The sequence below is a fragment of the Camellia sinensis genome, chromosome 11 (genome assembly GCF_055761805.1).
Source record: "Camellia sinensis isolate YWXY chromosome 11, ASM5576180v1, whole genome shotgun sequence".
Lineage (NCBI taxonomy): Eukaryota > Viridiplantae > Streptophyta > Magnoliopsida > Ericales > Theaceae > Camellia > Camellia sinensis.
Genome location: NC_138971.1, coordinates 113526625 through 113543237, shown reverse-complemented (window position 1 = coordinate 113543237; position 16613 = coordinate 113526625). Strand labels below are relative to the sequence as shown.

At 38.3% G+C, this 16613-nt stretch overlaps 2 protein-coding genes across 2 annotated transcripts; both read left to right on the top strand.

Moving 5' to 3' along the window:
• The first annotated feature begins 5809 nt into the window (after positions 1–5809).
• LOC114317846 (uncharacterized) lies at positions 5810–6418 on the top strand. The gene is made up of 2 exons (XM_082895295.1): positions 5810–5963; positions 6096–6418. The coding sequence occupies exons 1-2, from the start codon at positions 5810–5812 to the stop codon at positions 6416–6418; spliced, it is 477 nt and encodes a 158-aa protein (XP_082751421.1).
• Positions 6419–6524: 106 nt separating this feature from the next.
• Positions 6525–7007, top strand: LOC145802564 (uncharacterized). Its single transcript, XM_082895294.1, has one exon. The coding sequence runs from the start codon at positions 6525–6527 to the stop codon at positions 7005–7007; it is 483 nt and encodes a 160-aa protein (XP_082751420.1).
• The last annotated feature ends 9606 nt before the right edge of the window (positions 7008–16613 follow it).

The window sequence follows — 16613 nt, the reverse complement described above, 5'->3', positions numbered from 1 at the left end:
AGGTTCCAAATTGTTGACAAACCAGTAGATCTGAACGATGGCATATAAAAAATTCAATGAGAAATACCGAGCATATCACGTATATTAAGATAATAAAGTTGTTCCAAATTATGTTTCACTAGTCAACATAGTAACTTGGTTTCAGTAGCTTTAGTTGATAAGTCAAAAAAAAAAAAAAAAAAAAAAAAAAAAACTCATACATACATGATCAAGTGACTTTCTTCTGGGGGAAAATGTACTATCATCCTAACTAAAGTTCTATACACACAGCTTTGTGAAATTTGACTGCTATAATTCAACTGATAATCTTATCAAAAAGAAAAGATAATTTCCTAGGTGAGTTCAATCTCTGAGACCTTCGCAGAAAAAGAACTCGCTTATTGCTTGATAATGTTATCGAGAGACAAATGAGTATTGAGAAACGAACAAAAAGATGATGAAGATGAACAGACCGGTGCCGTCTAACTGTGCCGTCGTCTGCAACTCGACTATCGGCGCTAATTTCAGCTCAGATCATGGTGGTTCGTGACTCAGATCGTGGTGGTCCGGCTCAGATCGTAATATTCTTGCAACGGAGTGGTAGAGACAGAGATGAAGGCGAAGCCGGCGGCGTCGGAGATAAAGACCAAGAGAGAAGAAAAAAGCAGAGAGAGAGAGGAATGTGCACAAAGAGAGAGGGTTTCGTTTGGATAAAATGAAGATCGAAAAGAGAGAGAGAGAGAGAGAGAGAGAGAGAGAGAGAGTCAAATTTCTCTGATCTGATATATGGGTGTGGGTTTAGGGACCTTAGATATCAAAAAATAACTTTGTAGATCTCTTCCATTACTAAAAATGGGAGAGAGACTTTAGACTAATTTTTCTTTCTTTTAAAGATTGTTTTTTAAAAATATTTTACTTTTTAATTGTATTTATATTAAGTATATATGAAAACTATTTTTTTTTAAATATTAAAAAATTTAGTGAAAACAAAAAAAAAATATGAAAAGCAAAAAATTCAAACAAGGTGATTAATTAAATATTTTAATTTATTTATTTTTAATATTTAGGGGGCTAATTGATTTTTAAGGTATAGTTTTAGGGGTAAACTGAAGTTGCAAATGAAATTTGGTGGCACATCAGTAAGTTCCTTTTGATTGTAAACAGAAATAAATGGCGCGGGTAAATTAATGAAATTTAAAAAGTTTAGAGGTCAAATTAAAATAATGCGAAGTCTGAGTGTCAAATTAATTTTAGCCTAATAATTAATAATTTAGGAGGTAAAATAATATTTCCTCTCTTTTAACAATATAGTAGATTAATTTATGAAAAAATTACCTATAAATCTCATCTTAAGGAATGGTGATCCATTTAATCCTAAGGATTTTTTTTAGACCAATTAATCCCATTGATTTTGAAAAGTTATATTTAATATATTACTTAGAAATTAATTTACGGTTATACCCTTATTTTTCTAAGGTAAACTACCAATAGGTCCTAATAGTTAGACTTAATTCCCATCAAGTTTTACTGAAAATAAGTTTTGATAAAATTGTCGCTAAAAATAATTTTTTTGTGATAAATTTTTATATATGTCGCTAAAAATTGACAATTAGTGACTTTTTTTGTTATGATTTTTATAAATTGTCGCTAAAACTTACAATTAGTGACTTTTTTTATGATAAATTTTTATCGCAGGATCTATTAAACAATAAGTTCACTTATTAGGACCTACACGTAAGTACCCCTTATTTCTATTATGTTCATGTTTTATTATTATTATTTTTCTTTTGTACTAGAAAGGTAAGAGCATCTCCAGTGGTATTTGTTATAATAGCATTGCAATTGTTATAATAGCATTGCAATTGCTATAATTTGGAAATTTATTTATTGCTAAATTATAGCAATGGTACTCCAATGGTCACTTGCTATTTTAGCAAATCTCAACCAACCTTCCCTCCAAGTTTGTAGGTGTTGTTTGGATATATGTGTTTTCAGTGATTTTTTTTTATTTTTTTATTTTTTGTCTTTATATACTTACATTATACCTGACTAGATAAATATAAAAATTGAAAAAAAAAATTAAATACAATTCACCCCACCAAAAAAATACCACTACCACAATATATATATATATATATGTATATATTATTAACTACATTAAAAAATAAACAATCACTAACTACCCACCAACAACCACTCACCAACAATAATCCATCATTCACCGAGCATTCATTCACCAACAACCACCTACCCAACAACCATCCATTATTCACCCAGCATTCATTCACTAACAATCATTCATCATTCACCCAACATTCATTCAGTAACAACCACCTATCCAACAACTATCCATTATTCATCCACCATTCACTTACCAACAACTACCCACCAACAACTATCTATCATTCACCCGCCTACAATTTTCTCTATAAATTATAACAAAAGATTTTCTACAATTTTCATATTCACCTACCCACAATTTTTATATCTTTTAAACTCTCTGTACTCACCCACAAGATTTTCTATAATTTTCATATTCACCCACTGTGGACACCCCATTTTTTGACCGCCCACAAGGCTCGAGCGCTTTGCTCAGTACACTCGATAATGAAAGTAGTATTGTGCGTGCTTCGAGGTTTCAACGAAGGAGTCTTGTTCAAGCTTTGAAACAACCTCAAACCTTCCATATTCCAATTGATCATACCTAAGAAATCTCTTTTTATACCTTGTGCCACCTTGTGTTGAGGCTGAAATAGAAAACAAGGGAACTTCCTTGAGGCCCGGCCGTGTCTCATTGAGGGCCAGCCATGGCTATTAAGGGCCGGCTGGGCTTCAGTAGCAAGAAACACTGTTCTGGGTGGGAGGCCGCTAGCTGTCCATTTTTTAAGATATTTCTCACCTTTTGTGCTCAAATTCTATAAATACAACCATATACTTCTGTTTTGGGGGTTGAACAATTGAAAGAAAGCCTATACACATAGAGAGAGCTCCTCATTCCTCATTCTTCCATTGCAAGTTACCTTTGAGTTGGCCTACCAACCTTGTATCATCTATATACACCATACACAACCTTGACTCATCATCTTAGAGCCTTGTTTGACCCTTGAGAAGCATAATTCAAGCTTGAGAGTGTGTCAAGAGTGAGTTTGATCATCAACCAAAGCTTACTCCATTTTGAGAGGTATAAGCTTGTAACTTTGTTCTTGCTTTTGCTTTCTTCATTTCTACTTATTTCATGTGTTCTTGGATTGTTTTACACCTGTTCTAAGAGTTGGAACTTGGGTTTGGACAAGCTACCAAAGGTGGTAAGGTTAACACCCTTACTTGCACCTATTTTTGTAGCTCAACCCTTGGTCCTTTTACACTCTTTTTCTTTGTTTTCTGAACTGATTTTTAGAGTTGAACAAAGGCCAAAAACATGATTTAAAGTCTTGAAATTGGAGGGGTTGGCTATCCCTCCTTGTTTTTGCTTACATAGCTTTAGTGTCTTTGCTTATGCTTAGCTTTTAAGCTCCTCTTTTTTTTTTTTTTTACATTTTCAGCCACTGTTTTGGACTTATTTTAGACTGTTTTAGGGTTGTCTTATTCTATTTAATTGGTTCAAGCTTTGATTAGTTCATTTGGTGTAGCATTGGTCTTTGTATATAGGTTACATCATGTTGTTCTTAGCCTTTCGTTGTTTAATTTCCATGGTAATAACCTCATTTTAAGAATTAACTTGCCACTACTTTCTTCCATTTGAGAGTTGTTTCAAACGTTTGATGGTTATTCAACATATGAACTAGAGACTCACACTTAATGGTTTAATCTCTACGGAGATTCATTGTCAACGGCGTAATCTCTCTTTCATATTGAGAATTACTTCCCATTTGATACTTTTCTCCTTTTAGAGGACTTAATCATCACTTCGAACAAATGGACTAAAGAATGGAAATGAGTAAAAGAATTGGTTTAAAAGCAACCAACACACTTAAAGAAAATGAGTCATCTTGCTTAGGCTTGGCCGGACGTTATGCCAAGTTAATCGAGTCAAGAATGATCATGCATTAATTCATGGCGTTTTGATGATTCTTGAAGCGTCTCTACCACCCTCTTTGAGTTCATTCTATGATAAGAGGGAGGGGTGGTCATATCCATTGCATTTCATTGATTTTTGTCCAAAATTGTATTAAGAATCATCAAGCAATCAATTTGCCCATTGATGATTTTGGAAACAATTCTAGCATTCTCTCAAGGCTTTTCCATGATAGAGAAGGAAATAAGGGACTAACAGAGCTTGAACAACTCTGTCTACATTGTTTTCAATTTAGAACACAAAACAGAGTTGTGCACAAAATTGAGGCACGGCCAGCCTTCTTTATGCCCGATCGGGCTTCATTGAGGGTCAATCGGCCCTCAAAGTTTGGTCAGCAGTGTATTTTTGCAGAAAACAAAGGGCAGTGGCTGAGGTGAAACAGAGTAAGCTTGGAGTAGACATGGCTATTCTTGAACATTAGACATGTGCATGCATACAACCCTTATGCAATCTCGCTTACATTATGATCATTGTAATTAATTTAATTTAATGTTGTTTATTGTAATTAGTCTCATTAATTATTAAGTGTTGTAATTATTTATTTATTGTTTATTTGTAATTGTTGTACTTAATTAGTTTAAATAGCGAGTTTTCTTTACTTTGATTATCCTTGTTATAATAGCATAGTTAGCTAGTTAATTAGCCTAGCTTATTTATTCATTTGGTTTTGTAATAATTAGTTTAATTCAGATTATTCGGACTTTGATTTGCACCCTCTTGCACGAGGGCAATGTTGTAATAAGTTGTATGTCTTCCAACCCCACGTCTTTCTCCCTTTTACTTACTTTCTTACGATGGTTAGTATAGGGCATTGCGTTTCATTAGCATTCTTATGATTCACATCCATTTGTCTTGCATGCATGTACGGTTTGGCTCATCATGCTAACCCAATATCAATGTCCAAATTCATTTACTTGAATACGTGCTCTCTCGCATGTCTTGAATGAAATCATATGCCATGCCCATAGCCGAGCCTATAAAATACACAATGCATGTGTTGCATTAGTCATATTGCATTTCCTTAGGAACATGCACATTTTTCTAACTTTTTCACCTGTTTTGGCTTGGAGTACTAGGTGAGCTTTTTATTGATTTAGCATCTTGCATCAAATGTTTGTGTTGCCATGTCCAAAGCATACTTTTATGAGGCTAATTGCTTAAATGATATAACTGCTTGAATGCTTGTGGATGAAGGCTAGATGCCTGAATTGGGATGGTTTGATTAAATGTCCATTTTAGCCCACTTTTTCAAGTGGCAAATTCACAAAACAATTTCAAAACAAAATACGAGATCAAATGTTCCAATTCTTGCAAACTAGTCTATATTTGTGTGCGCATCACATAGTAAAGAATAGCTAATAAATCGGAACAAGAGCATATAAATGTAAATAAGAAACGCATCATGATTAGTAGAGGCTGATCTTTGATCGGGCAAGTGGGGTGCTCAATTCATAACCTTCCCCTCTTGTACCTAAGTTCCCGAGCTGAGACACTTTGGTGATGACAAACTAATGGACTTTGGCACGAGTCTCGGGTTTCCTAAATTTTTCAAAAATATTTAGGTGGCGACTCTGAAATCTGGCAAAGCAGTCCATTAAAAAGAATTGTCGGATTTGGACTCTTTTTGTGTTTTCATTGTTTCACATTGCACTTATGAAATCAGATTCAAAACCACAAGTGGAGTCCGAACTGTAGGACTATTCACCTTTCGAAAGGAGCGCGGAAAGTCAGGCTACACCCACCCACCCACCCACAATGAACAATTTCACTAAAGCCATCTTCAATGGAGATTTTGATGAATCTTTATCATCTGATGATGATATAATGATGATGCAACTGTTAGCAGTGCAACAACAAAGAATACAAGCATTAACCCTAAACCAACCAACTAGACATGTTGGTTTCACAAGTAGTCGTTGATATATTAATTGTGAGAGGGTCAAAGGCGACAAATTTATAGAGATTACTTTGTAGATAATCCTTTTTACTTAGAAGAATACTTTTAAAGACGTTTTCGAATGAGGTGGTCATTATTTCTTAGTATCTTATATTCAACAAGTCAATGAGTACTTCATCCAAACCTATGATGCCATTGGTGCTCCTGGATTATCCAGTGTACAGAAGATGACGACTGCACTTTGGATCCTGCAATACAGTGTACCTGCTGATGCTGTAGATGAGTACATCAAAATCGGCGAAACTACTGCAACTACCGCCTTGAATTTCTTTACCAGAACGATTGTTGCTATTTATGAAGGCGTTTACTTAAGATTCACAAATGAGGCAGATGTTGCTAGATTATTACAAGAGGGAGAGCAACGTGGGTTTCCTAGAATGTTAAGGAGTTTAGATTTTATGCACTAGCATTGGGAAAAATGTCCAACTGCCCAAGTTGGTGCTTACACTGGACACTACCACAAACCAACAGTTGTACTCGAGGCAGTCGCCTCCTACGGCTTGTGGATTTGGCATGCCTAGCTCTCTAAATGATATTACTATTCTTGACAAGTCGCCTTTATTTTCTGAATTAACTAGAGAACGTGCTTTTGCTGCCAACTATACCATCAATAATCAAGCGTACACCGTGGGATATTATCTTGCTAATGATATCTATTCTCGTTGGACAACGATTGTGAAAACAATATCTCAACCTCAAGGTTTAAAGCGACAACTATTTGCGAGGATGCAAGAGGCATGTCAGAAGGATGTCGAAAGGGCATTTAGAGTGCTCCAAGCACGCTTTAATATTGTTAGAGTTCTGGTGAGAGGTTTGAGTGATGAGGATTTGTACTACCTCATGAAAACGAGCATTATTTTTCACAATATGGTTATTGAAGACGAGCGTAATATTCTAGAAAATCAATGCAGTATGGCACTACTGCAAATTGATACCACTATACCCCATGTCAAGTGTCACACGATCCAAATCAGGAGTATGCTGAATTTATATTGAATCGCCAGAGGATTAGATCTATTGAAGCCCATAATGTAATTCGTAATGATCTAATTGAACACTTGTAGTCCCGATATGAAGAGTCAGATTAAGTTTTTATTTTATCTTTTTAATGACACTTAATGTCATTTAATGTCTTTTTATTTTAAAAAAATTGTCTTCATTTGAAATTTTATTACCTTCATTTCAATAATATATGTATTTTTTCATCACAACATTGAAAGATTAAAATTATACTAAAAAACAATCAACATTACATTGCAAAAACATAATTACATTGGAACATAAAAAACACTCAAAATTACATTAAAAAATAAATGACATTGCAAAATTAAAAAAATACATTCTCCCATAATTATTTATCAGGAGACAGGAAAAAATAGTAATTTGGGTTGTTGACATGTGCGGACCATTTGGCGAAAATCTCATTTTTGTGCATTATGTAATACGCTTTCATCTGAAGGTCCAAATGAGAAATGTCTGTAGTCATTATCAAATGTCTTCCTTTTTTATCTCAGATTCTCTCATCTCCTGCAAATGTTCTTCCTTTTTGATCTCGAGTTCTTTTATCTCCTATAATGCTTGAACCCTTTTTCTTCCCTTTCAATTTTTTTTCATTTTCTTCTTAGCAAGGTGTTTGTTAAATGTCTCCAACAAATTGTTAAATTTGTGGACTTTAACTTCAATAGCTTGACTTTTTGAAAGCAATTCTTTTGTAGATTTCCTACCCATAGGCCTTTTACCCTTGTAGAGACACTACGATCACCGATTGGATTATTACCAACAGTTGGATTGTTACCAACATTTGGACTGTTGTCATCTTCAAAAGAAATACAGTTATCCATAGGGGATTCGGAGGCTGAGTTAGGGGAAAACGGTGTATGTGTCGTTGACTTCACTGTGTTTATAGGAGTTATATCTTGCCACTTGATATTGTTTTGCAAGATTGGCTAACAATGTTCAAAAGCAAAATGTTTGTTTTTATCTTGATGGCATAAAAGTTTTGCCTGAAGCATCTGGATTAATAAAATATTAAATTAATTAATCAATTAATTTTTATTTGAGACAAAATAAAAAAACTAACATAATAAATAAAAATGAAATCTTACTATATCAACTTGAGATATCCCATTTGGGTGTAGATTTTCAACTTGCGCTAAACACCCACGAAATTTGTTGTAACATTTCATGATTATCGAGATGAGATAGACACTTGTGTTCTTGATTGATCACTCTGAAGTGAGCAATAATTTTCAATGCCTAAAAATTAGCATGCAATTGCGAATTGCCAACAATTGGGTCTTCAGTACTGTGACATATAGCGATTCTAGTTTAGACCCGACCTATTTATTTTTTTGGATCCAGGATTCTTTGTCTTGATGGTTTGTTTATGTCCTTGTTTATCTTATTCCTTGTTGAATTGGGTTGTGTGCGTATTGTGGTTACGTTTGAAACAGGTTGGGAGTTCATTTTTCAAAGGAGTCTTTACCCAGAATTTTGCTTGTTCGCTCGAGCGGTATTTTACAATATGTAAAACTACTAAGAGTTTGATATCTATGCTCAAGCGACGCTTCTTGCGCTCGAGTGAATTTTTATAGGTGTGAACTATTGGGAGGGGTGCATTGTGCGCTCGAGTGGTGTCTTCGTTGGTGTGTGTGCACTCGAGCGGTCTCACTTATTGTGTCTAGTCTCTCGAGCGGTGTTTTGGTCGCTCGAGCAATCTGTGCATATATCAGTTCGTGAAAGTCACTTTTTGAGTCATTTTCTCATCTCTCTCTCTCTACATTTCAAAACCCAGATTTTCTTCTCTCTCTAGAAACCATCTTTAAACCTCAAATACACTATCATCTGTTGGTTTCTACACCATTGTCCTTTGAGAAAAAAGAGTAGAGCACACTGAGAGCTTCCCTTTGATTGGAACAAAATTTGTTTTCGGCTTTATCAAGTTTCAACCCTCATTCTTCTCTGTCCTTGTCTTTGAGGTAGGGATTTCTCCACATTTTTGTATGGTTTTTAACTTGGTTATTTGTTTTTCTAAACAATATTGTGATTTGGGAATTTTTGGATAAAAAACTAGGGTTTTTGTTTTGAAATCAAAAAAAAGGATTTTCAAATGGATTTTGAAAATGGTTGTGGAACTGGAAATATGGTTGGGTTGTGATAAAATGGTGGATTTTTATCCTTGGAATTGATTTATAAAGAAAATGGGTTTTGCCGTAAAATGTAAATATTTAATTTTGTAAAGAGGAAATGGAAATGATGTTGGGTTTTATAAAATTGGAATGATGATGATGATGATGGTGGTGGAGTTGGATATGCATTATCACTCTCATCTTGGAATTTTGGAAAGTTTATCTTTATTGGAAATTATCTATCTGTTTAAAGATATCTGTTTTGGGCTATCGGTGAAGGATATCTATGATTGTTGTAAAAATTGCATGAGAATTAGGAGAATTGTTTTGGCATGAGCATTGCATATGTATTCACCTTATAGCTTTGTTAAGATTCATACACTGGATTAGAGTATCTCTACTGGGTTTTGGCTCACCTTATATGGAAAACCATTTTCAGGTGCTGATGATACGCCTCCGCCAATGCCGTACTTGGAGCCAAGAGCTTCTTTTTTGTTATTGTTGTAATTATTTTTATACAAGCTTAGGGCTTAAACTATATTGAGTTAAAACTCACTTTTGTTGTAACTAAGCACTATCTTGGAAAGTTATAGCCATTAGGGCATTTATATATCTGTTTAACTTTTATTTCATGCCATTAACTTGTGGCACATGCTATAGAATCAGGGCTAGGACTTATAAATGTATACTGCATGTGTTATCTTTTGTACAATGGAATCATATAAATGGAAGGATACTATTGTAGACACCCCATTTTTGACCGACCTTAAGACTCAGACCTCATCGATTGAGCGTTCAATGATTGCGCATGTTGTGCTTGTTTTGAGGTTTCGGAGTTTTCGACCGAGTGCCTTGCCTCCGGGCCTCTGAACTCTTTGTGCCTCTGCTCAGTTTGTGGACCGAACCTTGTTTTCCTTCCTTGGAGGGAGGGAGGGAGGGGTCTTGTAAACCCCCTTTTGTGGTCGTAGTCCACTTTTCGCGCTTGGAGACTAGTTTTTGGTTTTCGAAGCCTTCGGCCGCGTGCCTTGTCTCGGGACCGCTTAACGTTCTCCATTTGGCATGGTTTTTGAACCACACCTTGTTGCCTCTACCTAGAGGAACACTGTGGTTCGGGAGACCACTTTTTTGGTCTTAGACCACTTTTGATGCCTGTAGACTAGTTTTCGAGGCTCCCAGCTGCGCACCTTGCCTCCCGGACTTTCGTCTTGCATCATTTTTGGTTTGTTTTTGGTACAAACCTTGTTTTCCTTGTTTGGAAGGTAGTACAAGGGTGGGAGACTAGTTCTTCCCCTTGGGAACCACTTTTCTCCCCGCCAACCAGTTTTCTGGTCAGCCAACTAGTCTTCCTGGTCTTTGGGCCATCTTTTCTAGTTGGCCACCACACCACTGCCTTGCTTTCATGCTGCTGACTATCTCCCACCATGGCCGACCACTTTTTGCCCTGGCCGACCACTTCCACTGGTTGGCCGACCAGTAGAAGTAGCTGGCCGACCATTTCAAGTGAGTGGTCGGCAGCTTTCCATCACCTTTTTGGAGATATTTTCTATCCAGCTGTCACAGCTGGAAGGCACTAAAACCATCCTCCATACTGTAGACGCGCCTGAACGTCCTAGAAAAATCCCGTTTTGTTCATTGGGCTCACTACAGTTCGGACTCAATGTCACGGTTCTTAATCTGATCTCGCAAAGTGCAATACGAGATTGATAAATCACCAAAGAGTCCAAATCCGACAAATCATTTTGAAAAACTAATTTTTATAAAGAAGTGCCAAACATGGACTGCTTTGCCAGATACAGAGTCGCCACCTAAATATTTTATTTTTGGGGAATTTAGGAAACCCTGACTCGTGCCTAAGACCACGTGTCCGTCATCACCAAAGTTGCCTTGGCTCGGGAACTTGGGTACGATTGGGGAAGGTCATGCAATGAGCACCCCCGCTCGCCCGATCAAAGATCGGCCACTACTAAACATGATATCTTGTTTTTGAAAACATATGTACTCTTATTCCGGTTTATTAGCCTAGAATTGCTGCGTGGCGTGCACAGCATACAAGTATAGACTGGACCGTCTAAGTTGGAACAAAATATCTCATATTTATTTTTTAAAACAGTTTGCTACTCACAAGTAGGATAAAATGCGGATTTTGCCGCCCTCAAGTGGGCTTATAAAACATGGTGATTTGCTACTCTCAAGTGGGCTTAAAACGCGCAATCGATGAATTGTTCCAATTTAAATAATCCAACCTTCACCCACAGGCATTCAGGCAGGTATATCACATAAGCAGTTAGCCTCATGGCAAGCATGCTATCATGGCAGTCACTCACACACATACAAGGATGCTAAAGCATAAACACTCACCGAGTACTCCATGCCAAAACAGAAACTAGTTAGTAATCAATGCATGATCCTAGTTCATGTTAAGATGGCTAATGCAACACATGCAAAATGCAACTAAGATAGGCTCGGCTATGCTAAGATGGCATATGAGATGCTACAGATAACATGTATTCAACTCGGAATTGAAATACAATGCAATTAGTATGATGCGCTGAGCCCGATGCGTGCAAGACAGATGAATGAATGCAAACATGCGAAGCATAAGGATGCTAATTGAAACATGTCCTAAAACTAACCATCGTAAGCTAGTAAATAAAAGGGAGAAAGAAATGGGGTTTGGAAGACATGCATCACACACACGCACACTTATTTACAACATTTTCCCTCTCGACGGAGGGTCCGAATAAATAATACAAAACCAACTAGCTAACCTAAGCTAATCTAATTAAACTAGTTATTACACGACAAAATGAATAACAAGCTACAGCTAATTATTACACAACTCTAATTGATCAACAAATTAACTGAGTAAGCAATCTAAATAAGCATGTAAACTAAATGAGTATGGACTGCCCCAGCTCTGCTTTGAATGATAAAGGATGCGTGCATGCTTAAATTGCCTTGTTCGGAAATCCCTCGCGACGCCCCGACTTGCCTCTGTTTACAATTATCCTCAGAACACTGCACAAAGCTCTAGAAGGCTGAAACTCCACCAAGGGAACCTGTAGGAAGGCTGCCGACCAGATTTTGTCAATGGAGACCACCTGTCGACCAACTTTTGTGGTTAAAACCAGAAAAAGTGGTCGGCCTACCACTTAATCTGGTTGGCCGACCAGTTGCTGCTGCTGTTGATTTCTGGTTTGCTGCACAGAGAGCAAGAGAGGGGCATGGCAAAGTATTTGCAACACGTGTATGCACAACCACCCTCCCTATCATTGCATAAGCTCAAGGGAGTGTAGTTCTCGACCCTCGGGCCACCAGTCGCGCATCTCGATGCATGATGGCCAAGGAGTCGAATTGCACGACTCAATGTGAAATGAATGCACATACAAGCACCTAAAGTTAACAACTCCGTCATGGGTAGTCAAGAGTGTCGGCAACCGGGAATCGAGGCACGTTTCGTCACTTTGAGTATGAAACGTCCCTCGTTTCCCATGTTCGGACTAACTCTTATTCCGAACACAATGCAATAAACAATGGCATGCACAATGCGACTTTAAGTATGGAACCTAAATGCTATGTAACTAAGTGATGCAAACATGCAAAGGATGACATGTAAACATGCAACTAGCATACACAATGCTATGAACTAACAATGGCATACTCAATGCACGTGGTACTTAGCATACACAATGCACCTAAGAACTAACATACACAATGAGATGAACAAGGCATGCACAATGCAATGATCAATCATGCGACAATGTGGCATACTCAATGCTATGGAATACAATGGCATACTCAATGCAAAAATGGACTTAAACCAAAATGAATGGACCTCAGCCACACCCAAAATCAGTGGCCAAACATGATGAAAACAAGACTCCAAAAGCTCATGCTAGCATACGCAATGCAATGGCCCCAAGCCTAAGGCACAAAAACACAACTTTGCACATGCATTGAAAGGACTAAACATGGAGTACAACGGCATATATTCCAGCTCTGAAATGGCATATAACATGACTCCAAAGTGACTTCGAATCATGCAAGCAACTCACACAACGCATGTTGAATGGCTCAAGGATTGAAACTAGTGAAGTACATTACACTATAGGCATGCAAAGCAATGCTCAAATGATGAAACCAACCCCAAACAGACCCTATGCAGGTCCAAAATAGTAGCAAAATGGGTTGGGATGATGGCTTGAAAGGCACAAAAGTGAAGCTCGTGCAATGGCTCGCAAATTGGGTATAAATGCACAACTCTAAAGAGCACTTAAAGCATGAAAAATATGGAAGTGTAGCACCCCTATAAGCTCTAAAATATCATGCCCAATGATGCCAAAACATGTAAATAGCTCAAGTAAAGCATGCAAGGGACCTCCAAACTCAAAGCTAGTCAATGCTATTACACAACAAGCATGAATGGCTAGCATTTTTTGACCAAGAGGCCTTAAGACAGAGCTAAGGCAGCCCAAAATATGAACAAAATCAATTTGAAGTATGGCCAAAATATGCTAGAATAAAGGGCCAAAACAACATGCATTGTGAGCTAGTGAGCATGAGTTACACTACAAGCATATGAAGCATGTGAAGGGCTACCAAACCAAGCAAAAATAGAGTCATGGAATGCCAAATGATGGCCAAAAACCCACTGAAACAAGACCAATACATGCAAGAATGACATGCTCCTTTGATAAGCCATGAAAGGGATTACTCTACACATGCAAGAAGCAAGCAAAAGGGGACCAAACCAACCATGGTCAGAGCCTAGGCAGGTCCTAGAAGTCACCAAAAAGTGCCTAAACAAGGCCTCCAAATGGTATATACATATGCTCCTTTGGTAGGCCAAAAATGTTAGTAAACAAGACAACAAGAGAGAGGGTCACCCCTCTCTGATTTAGGCCCTCAAAGCCACATTCTCATCACTAAAAATCTATTGGATTTCAGTGGTAGGAATGCCAAGCAAAGACTAGCTCGAATGCCTTATGGCATGACACAAAACAAGGCTAAATAGAGCATGCAAGAGGGTAGATGACCCTCAACACCAAAAGACCCTTAAAAAAATATGAAGAACACTTAAATATGAAGCTTTTTTTAGTTGACAATAAAGCTCAAATAAGCATGCAAATGAGGCTAAGAGAAGGATCAAAACAATGCTTAAAAGAGGGAAAAGTGATTACCCTTGAAGCTCAGCAAAACCAACAAACTTTGGGACCAAAAACCAGCTCTTTGACCTCTGAAAACAACCTCCAAGAACCTCAAATCAATGGTGGAAGTGTATGGCTATGAGGTGTAGTGTAAAAGGGTCAAGAACAATGCACCTTATGAGCCAAAATATAGAGATATAGAGAGATATATATTGTTTTGCCTTAGAGAAAATCTGAACCTGGTTCAAGGAGGGGGAGGGCCTCTCTTATAGACTAACAAGGCCAAAGCTTCTACAAGAAGCTAAAAAATAAGGCTCAAGATCCTCCATACACGTGTATGGAGGATACAGTCTGTGCCTTCTAGCTGGCACAGCTGGCATCCACTTAAACAGACAAAACAAGAGGGAGGTGGCAGACCAGAAAAGGTGGTCGGCCGACCACTTTCCCCGGTCGGACGACTAGGGCAAGTGGTCTCCCAGATAAAAACTGGTCGGCCAATGCAAATGGTGGTCTCCACATTGAAAGCAAGCTAGTGGTGTGGTGGGAGACCAGCAAATGTGGCCCAAAGACCAAGAAACCCAGCTTCCGGACAAGAAAACCGGCTGGCGGGGAGAAAGTGGTCTCCAAGGAGAAAAGGTGGTCTCCCACCCTTGTACCACCTCCCAAACAAGGAAAACAAGGTTCATGCCAAAAATGAACCAACACGGATGCAAAACGAGAGTTCAGGGGGCAAAGTGCGCGGCCGGGTGCCTCGAAAACTGGCTGTTGAGCACCAAAAGTGGCGTACAGCCACAAAAGTGGTCTCTCAGACCACAATGTCCCTCTAGATAGAGGAAACAAGGTGTGTTCCAAAAACCATGCCAAACGGAGAATGTTAAGCGGTCCCGAACCGAGGTGCACGGTCGACGACTCTGAAAACCGAAAACTAGTCTCCAAACGGGAACAGTGACCTACGACCACGAAAAGTAGTCTACAACCACTGAGAGATGGTCTACAAGACCTCTCCCTCCCTCCGGGAAGAGAAAACAAAACTTGGTCCGCAAACCGAGTCAAAGCACAAAGGGTCCCGAGGTCCGGAGGTGAGGCTCTCGGTCAAGAACTTTGAAACCTCGAAATGAGCACAACATGCGCGATCACCGAGCGCTCAATCGATGATGTCTGAGTCTTAAGGTCGGCCAAAAATGGGGTGTCTACACATACACGTGTGTGGAGGGATGGCCTTGGACCCTAAGCTTGTCCAACAAGCTTACACTTTTGTTCTCTATAAGAGAGAACCTCCCCCTCTCTCCTCTAGGTTCAGATCTTCGTGCTTGAGCTATACACATACATCCTTGTATCTATCTTGCTCTTGCTCTTCATTTTTGTGCCTTAAAGTGTAGTTTTATCATACTTTAGCACTCACACACTCAAACACCATCATTTTGTTGCTGAGGCTTATTGAGGTTTGTTTTGGTGCTTTTGGACTAGTTTTGATCCAAGAAAGCTGCTAGAGTGGTGGTCTTGAAGAGGTTCTACAAGGGTGAGTTTCTAACCCTTAAAACCCTTATCTTTGCTTAAGCTTTTGAACCTATTTGCATGCTGTTTTTGGCTTGACTTCCTACTGCAAAAAGTTCTGCGTTTCAGTCTTTAAAATGTTTGTTTAAGGTCACTTTTGTGTTGGGGGTGGTCTACCCCCTCTTAGGCCTTGTTAGGCCTTGTTTTGAGCCATCCCTTTTGGCTCTTATTTTAGTCTTTGCATGGAAATGGTGTTTTGAGGTCCCAAATAGGAGAGGGTCATCCCCTCTCCTTGTGTCTTGAATACTTGCTTCATTTGCCTCATGTTTGAGCATGTTTGTTAAGCTTGTGTTGGCCACATCTCAGCCTATTTTAGGCCTTATTTCAGCATGGCATACCACTGCTTTGACTTGGTTTTGTCATTCCTTACATGCCTCATACACATAAACTAGTCTTGTATGCTTCATGAAGTAGCATGTCATTCTAGCTTGATTTGAGTCCATTTCAGCATGTTCTTGGTGTTGTTTTACCATGTTATACCTCTGTTAAGGTTTGGTTTAATGGCCCCTTGCATGCTCCATGCACTTGTAGTGCAATTCCATGAACTAGCCTAATGTGTATCATGCTTTAGACCATCATTCTAACATGATTTTGGCTTAACTCTACGAAGCTTTTGTCCATGTTTTAGCATGCTCTAGCTCTGATTTGTGTTGTTTTGGTCATGTATGTCATGCTTTGTATAGCTATAATGCATTCTAGCTTATTAGCTTTGTGTATCAAGTCCCCTAGCATGCATTGCTTGGCCTATTTGAATGATTTGGCATCATTTGAAA

What these genes read in the sequence shown, in the direction of transcription:
- LOC114317846 (XM_082895295.1), top strand. Translation starts at nt 5,810, where the DNA reads ATGAACAATTTCACTAAAGCCATCTTCAATGGAGATTTTGATGAATCT. An exon ending in TAGACATGTTGGTTTCACAA is followed by an intron (nt 5,964 to 6,095) that starts GTAGTCGTTGAT and finishes ATTATTTCTTAG; the next exon opens with TATCTTATATTCAACAAGTC.
- LOC145802564 (XM_082895294.1), top strand. Translation starts at nt 6,525, where the DNA reads ATGCCTAGCTCTCTAAATGATATTACTATTCTTGACAAGTCGCCTTTA.